This window comes from Melanostigma gelatinosum (assembly GCF_949748355.1).
Source record: "Melanostigma gelatinosum genome assembly, chromosome: 7".
Taxonomy (NCBI): Eukaryota; Metazoa; Chordata; class Actinopteri; order Perciformes; family Zoarcidae; genus Melanostigma; species Melanostigma gelatinosum.
Genome location: NC_136640.1, coordinates 8,204,052 through 8,217,465, shown reverse-complemented (window position 1 = coordinate 8,217,465; position 13,414 = coordinate 8,204,052). Strand labels below are relative to the sequence as shown.

The 13,414-nt window shown below is 40.1% G+C and overlaps 1 protein-coding gene across 1 annotated transcript in view; it reads left to right on the top strand.

The window, feature by feature from the left end:
- The first annotated feature begins 3,395 nt into the window (after window positions 1-3,395).
- The window catches only part of si (sucrase-isomaltase), a 62,171-nt gene continuing 52,152 nt past the window's right edge, over window positions 3,396-13,414 (top strand). Inside the window, exons 1-10 of the mRNA XM_079271239.1 lie at window positions 3,396-3,420; window positions 3,983-4,106; window positions 5,092-5,177; window positions 5,480-5,600; window positions 7,128-7,237; window positions 7,539-7,690; window positions 9,962-10,133; window positions 10,493-10,592; window positions 11,213-11,325; window positions 11,490-11,615. Coding sequence (XP_079127365.1) covers window positions 3,983-4,106; window positions 5,092-5,177; window positions 5,480-5,600; window positions 7,128-7,237; window positions 7,539-7,690; window positions 9,962-10,133; window positions 10,493-10,592; window positions 11,213-11,325; window positions 11,490-11,615 — 1,104 coding nt within the window. The 5' untranslated portion in view covers window positions 3,396-3,420. The remainder of the gene's footprint in view (window positions 3,421-3,982; window positions 4,107-5,091; window positions 5,178-5,479; window positions 5,601-7,127; window positions 7,238-7,538; window positions 7,691-9,961; window positions 10,134-10,492; window positions 10,593-11,212; window positions 11,326-11,489; window positions 11,616-13,414) is intronic.

The following is a 13,414-nucleotide window of genomic DNA, read 5'->3' as shown; positions in this document are numbered from 1 at the left end:
GAATGTGGCTGATCGTAAAAACCGGAAAGATGGTTCATAAAACCTTTTACAGTTAGCCGTAACGGTTTCAGTGCAATGATTGATCTCAAGTCCGATCTTGAGTTTGTCCAGGCAGTTGGTAAATTGAGAATCGAACCACTTCGTGGCCTATAGGTTCCTGAAGGCAGAATTTACTAGTTCAGATTGTCAGACATTTCAGTTCTATCAAGATAATCCTGTGGATGTCCGTTACATCAGGGAACAGGATGATGATTGTGTCATAACCTGTAGAGAGGTTTATTTGGACAAAAGGTGGAAGTGATAATAAATGTAAATCATGGAAATGTCTCCTATCTCAAGCATTCGACTGTACATTAGACTGAGTATACATTAGCTATACCTCCATATGGTCAATTATTAATAGACCTGGTACAGTGTACAGACACATTCACAGACAGAGAACCAAGGCCGGATACAAATCTGTATAAACATATTTACTATATTGAGAGCTTGAGAGTGGGAATGAAGAGAATACAATGCAAACTTCATAAAATATAGCAAAAAGATTCATACGTGATCAAACTCTAAACGATGCCAGTAAAGAGCCATTTTAGCAGTTAATAGTTACCGCTCTCTAAAAGTAGCTTAACGAACTCTGGTCTATGCAGATCTGATATCAGGTCAACAATCCAGGTATTGATTCTCCAGAATACTGGTGAGGGCATACCCACACACAAAAACACACACACGTATATAATCAGGGTTGGTTGGCAGGTCTCAATGTTGAGTGCCTTGTCTTAAAGTGACTGGATCGATACTGGAGAGTGAATTGCCAATTTCAGTTTGTTCTATTGAAATCGGCTGGCGCTGCATTCTAGAGGGAGAGCACCTGCAATTGGCAGTGGCAGAGTGGAATTGGATGCGTACGGAGAGAAAAGGAGTGAGCAGAATGATCAGACTGACTTGGACGCCTACTTCTCCGTGTCCTTACATACACACAAGACGTTCTTAAGACATCGTTGCACACATGGTATCTGAGCCAAATGATGGTTTCTATAATGAAAGCCTTCTGCCCCCCCTCCCCAGTCTTTTATTATCTCCCCTACATGGGTCCACTCACACACAAACAAAGGTCATATTGGCTTTTTAAAAATCGTATAGTCCATGGCAATCAAGCTCTGTGTTGAAGGAGATGATTGTGGCTCTTGATAGTGAATAGCTCACTTGGTTGAACCTCTTCCTTCTGTTTATTCGGATTGCATGGACTAACGCCATCTCCAAACTATAGAGTGTATTGGCATGGATGGATCTCTGGCCATAGAAACTGTAAATAATTTGAACCACAGCTTTGCAGTCCTTTCAAGCCAGACAAACGAAATCAAAATCGGGCACTTCAAATACCAGACCCAGTAAACTTCATGCTTGTGACGTCATGTTCAGAGGAAGGCCTCTGTTGAAACAAAGGGAGGCTGCATCACGTCATATTGAATCTGTTAGCTAAGGCAAACAGTGCAACCATTTGCCTCAAGGCAGAAAGCTAACTGTGTACTTTGGTTTTCTGTGGGTCCCTTACGACTCCCACATGTGTGATAGCCAGAGAGGAGGTGAGTGTTGTTCATCTTTGCTGCTGACCTGCTACATGATGATGATTGCGGCATTGTCTTAGTGTCACAGCAGAGGGTGCAGTCATCTGTCTGCAGGCCAAAGACTGGGGAGCATTGTTACAAGACAAAGACGTTGTAAAATCGAGCAGTAGTTACACATTGTGACTCTAGTTCTGTGATTAAAAGCACTGTAGCTCTGTAGTTTTGTACTTTATCCAATTTCAGGCTGTAACAATGAATCTATTAGTTGCTCATCAGAGAGTTAATACTGAATCACTGTGATTTGTTTGTCATTTTTCGAGGACAAATGCCAAAAATGAATTGGTGCAGCTACTTAATTGTTAGGATTGTCTATCTTTCTTCATTTTATGGAACTCTAAACTAAATATCATTGAGTTTTGGACTGTTGGTTGGACAAAAAAACAACTTTGGGCTTCATGAAATTGTGATGGACATTTTAAAAGCCACACTCAAAGGCAGGTTGACCACCAGGTCTTCATAGGTCCCATTTACACTCAGCATTTTAAGTGTCTTGTATCCAAGTAAAATCCAAATGAGATTTAAGACGCTTTCATTTATCCATAAATATGCGTCCCTTTCAGCCAGATTACAGATCTAATTGCAACCAGTGTTCATTTTCCCTGGCTACATGCAAAGCAGGGTGTGCCCTTTGTAACACACCTGCAGCTGTTCAGTAACTGCCAAAATGCCAGAAGTAGAATAACCTCTGCACTTAAAGGCTTAGCTAGTGTAAGATAAGAACTATCCATTACACAAACTCATTAATGAATATGAACAACAGGTCAGAAGACTGTTTTACTGTCTTCATGGACTCTAATTCACACTGCTCTGTCATCCACACAGATCATTGAGTGGTGGAACTGATCAGGGATCAAATACATGCTACAGCAGCTTGACGCACTTTGTGTTTGTTCGAATGTATACAGGTTGCCGGGTAGTTTTGCTAAGGAGTGGAAGGAGTGGCGAGCCCCGATGACCACAATACTGCCTATGGATTAGAAGGTGCTATCTCACTTGAACTCAAAAGCACTTTGCCCTGAACATTGAAGAGTGCCAAGGTAAGACTGCAGCTGCAGGCTGTCTAGCTGTTCAAATCAAAAAACAATCTTTCTTTCATATTACACTTCTAGCATTTGTTGATATACCACTATTTAAAAAAATGATACTGGGATTATAACTGTGATGCCAGTGGGATTCAATTTTAATGACTACAACATTGACGTAATGAATAAATAAAAACTAATGCATTCGAAATCCTTCTTGCTACAGATACAGACTTGCTTTCAACCTTCTGTAGATTGCAGATATTTTTATTATGCAGTAGTATCCACATTACTGTAGATAGACGGTGACCAAGCTTGTGAATGATAATGTTGGTTACGTGTAGCTCTTTGCTTAACACAGCTTTCTAATCCAATCTAAATAATCCAATGTATATAGACAGATTTCTGTGGGGGCTTTAAATACTGATGTGTCGAAAGATTTCTTTATTCAGATATACACTGCACTGATCCACTTTTACTTTTATGCCAGTCTTGAACATTATTACAGGTGACAAACCTCCTCTTGACATTCTCTTTTAAGAATGTGTCTCAAAGTAACCAGTGAACTAAAAGTAAAAGTTCTAAACTGCCTGCACTCATGGGAATCCAAACACTGGAGCCAAAAAGTGCCCCTGCTTTTTCTATGCCTGTGCATATGCGCCTATCAGCATGTCTGTGAGTTGGGAGAAGTAAAATGATATGCTGTTATGGGCGGAAGCTATTTTTAGGCACTTAGTAGTGTAAGCTGAAGGGAAGAAGAGAGAGGCTAAAAGGTTTGTACTGTATGAATGGTGTGTGCTTGTGTGCCTCGCTGTTGCATTGCATGTTTGCAGGCGGTTATCTGTGCTTCTGCATGGTGTGCAGGGGGGCATGCACACGTTTGACTCCGTCTCTCTCTTTGCCCTCTCCTGCTCTTCACAGCACATTAAACAGGAGGGCTATGAGCCTCTCATTCACCCAAATATAGCCACATACCCACACACATTCACCTTGTTTTTGTCTCTAAGAGTACATTGGAGTGATATGATGGGTGCCTTTGCAAGATTAGGCCCAGCCTGTCGGGCAGTTTTGTCAACTCCCCGTTTCTCTTTTTTTTTTTTAAGTCTTAATTTATTTATTTTTCATTTTATTGTGTTTTTTTAACTTCACAAAGCTATCGCAGAGTCCAAGGTCAATACAAGGAAAATATATGCGTGTGTTTACTGTAGTTTGCTTGTTTTGTGTGTCCTGCCAATGGGCCTCATTGAGACCTCCGAGACCTTGCCTTTAGTAAACTTGGTGTCGTTATTGGATGTTGGCCTTTGTAATCACTCTGTTTGTGTGCATTTGTGTTAGATGGGGAGACGGCAGTTCTCAGGTTTGGAGGTGGCCCTAATGGTCACGTTTGCATTGATGTCTGTGGTAGCCATCGCTCTCATAGTCCTGTTTGTCACCGGAGAACCTGGGGTCCTTAAAGATGGTAGGTGAACATGCTTACACATACATAAAGATGCATATGTAACATTTAACACAACTAAAAAATAACAGCCCAAAGCATTCACCATGTCCCCCCTATATTTGTAAAACTGTTACTTAGCCTCCGCAAGTGTCTGCAATCATGCCATCAAGTTGTATTGCAGGCTAACTACCACCAATATACCCTTGAAACACTTGGAATGTGTTCAGAGTAGTGAATGTGAAGACTGTGAAGATAACTGCTGCTATGTGGTCACCCGAGTTAGCTGGCAATGATCAATAAATAGCTCCAGTGTGTAAACTGACTGCAAGCTCAAACTCATTCTCTAATTTTACATCAGTTAAACGTGCAAAATTGACTTGCAACTGTGTGTCTTTGGAGTTGTTGTGAGACAAGAGCACCTTATCCCATTTTCCAGGTGACTTGGATTGATCTAACTTTCAAGAATAATTACGAATATATTAGTTTTCTGTGAAACCAATGGAGGATGATAGAAATCTAGCTGTGGTCTAAGACCAAAAAAACAAGATAGCGACGGCCAAAATTCAAGATGGAGATGGCCAAAATGCCAACTCGAGGCTTCAAAACTGCAGTCGACAAACCAATTGGTGACACCACGACAACTATATCCACTTCTTATATGGAGTTGTTTGAAGTAGATAGTTTGGCTTGTCATAGTAAGAAAAGAACAGGCGCATTTAATAATATTAATGATGGCTGCATTCTACTCGGGACGTCCTGGTATCGTGCAAGCTGGCTGACAGGAATAGCTTACTGCGACAATTAATGGAACCGAGCCATCGCTAATGTAAGCAATTTCACCCGTGCTTTTCCTACTATGACATGTCAAAATGTTTGCTGTGAAAAAGGTCTATTGGTGAGTGCCATCATCAGCTCATTGCTCAAATGATTATAAATCTTAAATTAGTAAGCAGCTTAGTTGTCACTTTGAAGTTTTGTTTCAAGTAAACATTTCATCTTTTGGCAGAAACGACTGAAGTCTTCGTTCCTCAGTGTCCCCACATTTCTTTGGCTGAAAGAGTCGACTGTTTCCCTGATGCTGGAGCCTCAAAGGTATGAGCCACTACCATGTCCAAGCATGCAAAGTATATGGAGAAGGTTTTTTTAAACACCTTTAACCGAAGGAGTTGAAGATTCGGTAATTACTGGATTCCTTACAACTCAACTCTTACTCGGACCATGGTCACAATTAAAATGGTATAGTTCATGATGGTTACATTTACCCTGGTTATAATGACGACAAGAACAACGGCAATGATGATGATAATGCAACATTGTTTAAAATAGCAGCAATGACAGTAATGACAATGTGGATGAGAATAATGATATCAGCATCAACCACCCTACTTGAACAGCTGCAATGTGAGCAGCGTGGATGTTGCTGGAGCCCACTGGACGAGAGAAATGTTCCCTGGTGTTTCTTCTCAACCAACCATGGATACACAGTGGAATCAGTGGAGCAACCGAATCCTTATGGTAAATCCCCATTTCTCCTTTCTCCATCCTGCTCTTACACGCATGCGGTCTTGGCTGTCTTTTAAACTTATGTTTTAAATTCGAAATGCTCCGCATTCCTTCAAATTGTCTTCCTAACACCGTTTTTCCCTTTTCACTGACTTTGCCTCAGGCAAGCTTTTCTGGGAAATATGACATGGATGGCATATCAGAAAACATGATAGACTTTGCAGCATGCATATTTTTCCATTTTCTGCTTGATTTCACTGCCATATGTGAACTCAGTTATTGTGTAAAAGCAGGAAGAAACATTGGACATTTGCCATCAATATTTTTGGTGACATTTGAATAGCATAAAAACATTTTATCAAAAGAAAAATATATACATTTTCACAATATATTAACAGAAGGTAGTTAAATAAAAAAAATTGCCAAACACTTATGTAGACTGAGAGGAATTTTATCAAAAACAATTTTTCTTGCTCTGCCTGAGACAGTTTTAATATTACTCAACAGGGACTTTAACCATTGCAGAAAAAAAATAGACCCCTGATATAAGTTTAACGGTCTTCACATATTGTTACATACGGAAATAGTATCCCTCGAGCAGACTATGAAAACTACCCACTTCTACCTCCGGGACAACTGTGGACTCTGAAATCATATTGCACCCTTTGATGTATTCCCATGTTATACATTTATATGATCAGTGTTTGAATGGATTATTGTGTAAGCTCACCTGATGAGTTTTATGAGTGCTAGTACTGAAGACTATTGCAGTGTAGTCTCATTGCTGCAGTTCACTTATCATTGTAGGGAATGGTAAGTCATTGTATGATCAAATGTTGTATTTTTTTAATTTGTATGTACTGATGTGGTTGGTGCACATCACATCCAACAATTGTTCTCAAGAGCTTGGATGCCAATGTGGAATTTTTTTTTTAAATGAAGACCACTTACGTTTAAGACCTCTTGAATAATTATACAGAATATTGGTCAACGTGCATAAGTATTAGAGGAAGAGTTCGACATTCTGGGAGTCTTGTCGTAACCGTGATGTTACCAGGTAACTCACAGCACATACAATCGCAGTGTATCTAGTTCTTATACTTAGGTGTTTGTATGGCTTAAATAAACAAGATATACACATAATAATTAGTGAGCTTTCTAAAGGTGATGGATTTTGTTACTTTCGGTCAGAGCCAGGCTTGCCGTTGTTCCATTTCCGGTCATTATGCTAAGCTAAGCTAATCAGCTGCTGGCGTTTGCTGTACAGACATGGGAGCGGTATCAGTCTTCTCCTCCTTCTCAGCGATTTAAATTTAGTTTTATAATATTCACTCTCTTGCTAACTTTCCTGACTTCTTTGTGCTTTGATGGAAATAATGACTGCAACTATAACCACTATAGTTCCAAAATAAGTACTATTTTTGTGTAATTCCATCTCTATTTTGGAGATTAGGTTTAATGTGATAGATTTCCCAGAATGGATATTTTTAACTGTACTATAACCTTTCCCCTCCTTTCCCCATTTGTTTAATTTTGCAGTGATGAAAGCCCAACTGAAGAGAATGGCTTCTCCTTCCTTATTTGGGGCTGATATACAAGAGCTGTCATTTCACGCAGAAATGCAGTCAAACAATCGACTCCGATTTAAGGTACACACTGACAGACACCACCTCTGTTCAACACCTTTTTACTTGCACACAAATTCACGTTAAATTATCACTCTCACACACAATTAGACAGCAACAGAGGGAATTGTGAGATAAATCTAGTCGAGTCAAATTCATTTTAAAAGTAGTTTTTATCAAAGCATGTTAAACATGAATGCTGTGCAGAACAAAAGACGACAAAAATAGCGATGTACACAACAAAGTATGAACATGACCGTGAAGTATGAGGCCACGCTCACACTGCCTGTATGGTTGTTTCTCTCTTCTCTCTCTCTCTCCTCAGATCTATGATGCCCACAGGCAGAGGTTTGAAGTCCCCCATGAGCACATCAGCAGCCTCACCAGTGATCCCTCCAGCCCCATCAGCGACACACTGGAGATGACACACAAACCCTTTGGTCTTACTGTACGCAGGAAGGAGAACAGAAAAGTCCTGTGAGTGCTCCGTAAACGTGTGTGTATGTTCATTGAGTATTTGTGTTGGGCAGGGACATGGTTGTTGATAAGAATTACAATATCACATTGTTTTCCATCTGGACAGTGAAGGATACTCTGCTATGTGTTATAATACACTACATGTATATATATACACAGTACGACTGTATGGCTGCAGCTGGAGAGAGGGCTGATGTGTGATGTATGGTAGCAGGAGATTGTTGTATTGGTAAGTTTTATTAGAGGATACTGAAAGCCATGCTCACAGTTGACTGTGTGGATATATTTCTGGGGACAAAACACAGCCTGTGCCAGTGTCCAAAATTGTATTATTTTATTTGAAGACTAGATTTTTTATTTTTTTTTACACTCACCAGTTAAATTTGAGAATTGTCAACACATTAACATTAATTCTTTGTATCTCATTTAAGGCACTTATGTCAGAAATCCCCTATCGTGGTGCACCACATAATGTCATTGTTTTCTACATATGATGGAACACCTTGTCAAGTTACATGTTAGTTTCCCACAGCAGTAAATAATTATGTTCTTGTAGAACCAGGCCACTTCGTTAGCCCTGGGTGACATTAGGTGATCCATTACCCCTCAGAGCTGTGTGCCGCCCCACACACACACACACACACACACACACACACTATTAAAAGGCATTGAACCAATATTATCATTGATGCAGTATATAGAATATGGCACCTTGTGGAAAATAGGGCTTTTGAGGGCACAGCCACAGTGTCTGCATTACTACGTGGTGCTCCGGGTTAAATACCACCACGATGACCCTATACACTGAAGGCCGTTTTGTACATCACTGTGTTCTGTATTTGTGAATCAGAGCTGATTTCCATTCATGGCACATGACAAATACCTTGCAAGGCAAACATTTATCTTTCATTTAGAGACTGTATATTCTTTGTGAAATATATCACATGACAAACGTTGGCTTGCCTCACGTATCGGTGTGTTGACCAGCATTGTCTTTCTCAACACCGCACATGACCTTCAGCCTGCAGAGGCAGGGAGATTGCAGCTATTTAGTCATCAGATTGTTTTGCTTTCCCTGTCGCTACAGGGCCAAATGTTGATCACCATTATGACTGTGTGTTTTGTGGTGTATTTTGGGTGATAGGTCAGACTTTGGGTTTTTAAGAGCCTCTCTTTCTGTTGTAATTCATTCATTCGAAAAGGTGAAATTCTCGTCCCTGCATTGTAGTTGTCCCATAGGGCGCCGCCTAGGAAATCACTTTAGAGGTCAGGCGCAAAAATGCAAAAAACAATATTAACACCCACACCAGCAAATTCAATTATCTCACAGGACCTTTGGAAAGTGTTCACTAGCATTTAGGTAGAATACCAGCATTTAAGGAAGGAGGGCGAGTACGTTTCAAATGGCTTCATCGTTTAGCCTATTGCAACATGCTATAAATTGAATAGTTTACTTGTATTTCTAATTTTTTTGATTTTGTTGGAATTGTAGGGAAATCATTTGGTACAATAGTTTTCCTGACTGCAGTTTTCACTTGGATACAATGGTTTTGTTTTGTTCCTTCTTTGGCGGTTGTTAGCGTTATCAAAAGCAGTCTTGCATGCAATGTTTTTATAACAACTTGATAATCAATCCCTGAGCGCCGCATAATGTCTAAGAAGACCATAAATTAGAGCGATAACAAGGTTCATGAATCACTTTTTAGAACATAAAAAGTCATCCTTAAATGTTTATTGAGGTCTAATTTCCTCAGATATCCATAGTTCCAATAAAACAAGTAGATAGTGAGTGTGTGCACACAGGGTAATGATACTTCTAATCATTCTACACTTTGACCTTTATGGCTCGTATAGGTGGGCTTTCTCAGAAAAGGGTCCATTTGAGTGTTTGTGTTGTCATGACTTCCATAAAAATGTATATCGACTGTATTTACAACCTTTACTAATGTATTTTGTATCTATATCTTTATTTTGGCAGCTGTATACAGCTAGAGCAAGCTCAGTATTTCAACCACCAGTGTATGTCTTGTTTTGAAGGCTAGAGAAACGCTACCCAGAGGGCTTATTAGAGCTTGATGGATGGTGTTTCCCATCCCTTTTTTTTTTTCTACAATTCAACAACACGTCCTCGTCTTGTTCCCACTCCCACTCCCTCTTATGTCTTTGTCTCACGTTTTCTTTCACCTGCTCCCTCTCTTTTTTCACATTCCAGACCAGTTATTTTGTTTGTAATATGTTTAACTCTCTTTTTGTTTTTTAAAACACATTCAGGTTTGACACTAAAATGGCTCCACTGGTGTTTGCAGACCAGTACCTACAGATGTCTGCTAAGCTTCCATCCCATAATATTTATGGGCTGGGAGAGCATGTTCATCAACGGTATCTCCATGACACAAACTGGAAAACCTGGCCCATCTTCACCAGAGATGCTTTCCCTAATGGGGTGAGTATAAGATAAGATATTAATTCAGCATATCATTTTTAATGCCACTGAACTTGACGTTAGGCATGGTTTAAAACACACTTGTGCATGCATATGTACATACATTTGAGATGATAAAGACAGTGCATATGCATGTATACAGTATGTTTACCACTTATTTTTTTATTTTTTTGTGTGTGCATGTATTTAAGTGTCATGTTAACATGTGTTCCTGACATGTGTATGTTTTTAAATGCCTTGTAAGCTGATGAGGCAGTGAAGTCACCCCCTCAGTTTCAATAAGTCTCCCACATCCCCCCTGCACCTGACACCTCTGCCCTACGTCCCTTCATCCACCTTTCCCTCTGCCTTCCCCGCAGGGTACTCATAACCTCTATGGACACTACCCCTTCTTCCTCTGTCTGGAAGACGAGAGTGGAAAATCATTCGGGGTCTTTCTCATGAACAGCAATGCTATGGGTGAAGATACAAACACACACACACACACACACACACACACACACACGCTGGGACATAGAAACACATGAATACATGCTGGTGAAACCATGCAATGACACTGTCATCAGGGAAGTTAACAGACACAAAAACATATACACAAAAAGAACATCGTGTCATGAACATACACAGGCAGGCAAATCATTGGGAAACGAGAGCCATTTGAAAATGGTTCAAGGGCTTGAACCATCAGTTATGCCTCTTCATACCAACAAAAATGGATATACTGTTGCCTTAATTAAAAAATTGTGCTGACAAATCAAAGAGGATATTGAATGGCTCTGTATTATATAAGGAGATGACTGAAAGCGATGGGAATGCCCGCTGCCATGTTTCTCTTGCTCATGTCTATATCCTCCTGATATACAAACACTGTTTCGCCTCTCATGGATTGTCATGACTGATACACAGATTATGTGCATCTGTTCATGTGTGAACCTTACATCTGCAAAACGATGAAACAGAATCTCAAAACAGAGGTACAGCCACTTCACAATAGCTTGAGAAGTAATTTTCAGGGTTATGATTTATAGTTAAGAAGGTATTAGGATTTAGTTTGCAACATTTCCATGTCTTTTTTCCAGAGGTGACTTTGCAGCCCGCTCCTGCTGTGACTTACAGGACGATTGGAGGAGTACTTGACTTCTATATTCTCTTTGGAGATACGCCAGAACAAGTGGTCCAGGAGTTTCTTGTGGTGAGGAACCAATGATTATTCATTTTGCTTTAAAAAGGTATACATAATACTGTATATAGGAATATACAGGCACATATTTTCTCGGTAAGTCTGTTGTGCAAAAGTTGCTTGTGAGTTGTCTAGGAACATTAATTGCAATAATATTTCCAAATGTTGTTGTCCAGCTCACTGGCAGGCCTGTCATTCCGCCCTACTGGTCCCTGGGTTTCCAGCTTTCTCGGTGGGACTATGGCAGCCTGAGTGAGGTCAAGAAAACAGTGGAGAGGAATCGTGCCGTGGCCCTCCCATATGTAAGATGCTGTCTGCTTGATTTTCTTTCAGTTCATTTATTACGGCTGTCTATAGGCAGTATGCTGACAATGTGCGTGTGAATCTGAAATGGCTATCAAGGCTATTTCTGCCACTGCAGTCTGTGGTTTCGTGTTCATATTCTTGTGATAGAAATGTCAAGTAACTGGTGTTTACAAATGTTAAAGATATCATAACTATCCATGATGTCTCATGGATTTCAGGTGCATTCATTTACAATTTATTTGGCACTTTCACCCTCAATATCTCAGCTCTATGCTGTAAATCTCCAGCAGAAACATTCTCGTCACCTTCTGTTTGCACAGTGTTAATCATCACGATACATTTCTATCACACTAGGTGTAAGGTGGAGCTGCAAGCTCTCCGTTCAATTCATATGGTTCTAATGTTGTGACAAAGAGGAATGAGCAATCGTTACAGAGAAATCTACGTGACTAAATCCAACCCGAGAAGCATGCAATAATTATCAATCAACTAGTCTGGGAAATGGAAACATGTCATTTTCTTTGCAAGGCAAAGAAAGCAAATCGGGATAAAATGTTAGTAGCTCTTTGAATTTGACCTCAGATGTCAAAATATTGAGATATTTAAAAAAGGAGGTTGGATTCTCCTTTTGTTACCTGTCTGAAGTCATGCTGTGACAATGCATAGTACGTGCAGTGGGGATTTCTTTGCTGCTTTTGGGATAGTGGGGGGGGGGGGGGGGGGATCAATACTTCACCTTAAACACACCTTGTTGAATTTGAACGACTCATGCACTACTGTGTGGTTCCAGAGGCAAGAGCCTCAACCACTACAATACATGTGAAGACGTGATATGAAGGTTGAAGCAGGAGTTCGACAGACAGTCTGAGTGATAGGGATGGCCTTTAGCTTAGACGGGGTAATCCAGCTTTCTGTCAAATAATGGAGAGTCTTCTGGCCTCTATAGGTTCAATCCCAGGACGACTATTTTTCGAGCGTCACTGAATGTTAGCGCTGACCAAAGATCAATCGACCGAGTTCCTTTCATTATCTCATTCATCCTGATCTGAATGTTAAAACTACTCCGACGCCTCTTCCCTTCTGAGACATTTGATAAATACCAGCTCTGGTTGACATTTTCTTGGAAACGAGTCTTCGTGCTTATCTTCGTCTGAGCTTGTGAATAGTAACTCTAAAAAGTCCCTTCCACACACACAGCACTGATGTTTGATGCCATTTATTTTCCTTAATTGCTAAGGTTAACTCCTAATCCAAATCTGTATATGTCCCCATAAAACACTTCAACTGTATCACAACTCACCAAAGACTGCACCAATCAAGGACACAGTTTGAACTCTTATTCAAGGATAAAATGCAAACAAATTTCTAACCCATCTCAATCTTCAATCTCTCTTTCATATCCAAATACATTATCATGCAGCTGCTTCCTCTCCTGCTGTACTCAGGGACATATTTGATAACCATTAGATAGACTACAGAGGGCATTATCACATTCTCCCTAATATGTCTGGAGCTGATTACCATTAGAGGAAGGATCTGGCAGAACCTTCCAAACCATCTGCTCTATCGATATGACGTAGATTTTGGCAGACAAGCATTGAGTCACACCCTGAGAAAAAAAAACAGAAATAATGTGCATTCTCATTGTCCTCCCAAGCTTTAGTGGCACATTAGCCAAGTTGTTAGCACTCACGTAAGGTCTACAAAAAAATCCATCAAAGGAAGGTCAAAGAAGATAGCAGTTAGAATGTGTTATTTTTGTTTTGTTTTTCACAGTAGAAATAGTTTTGTAGTT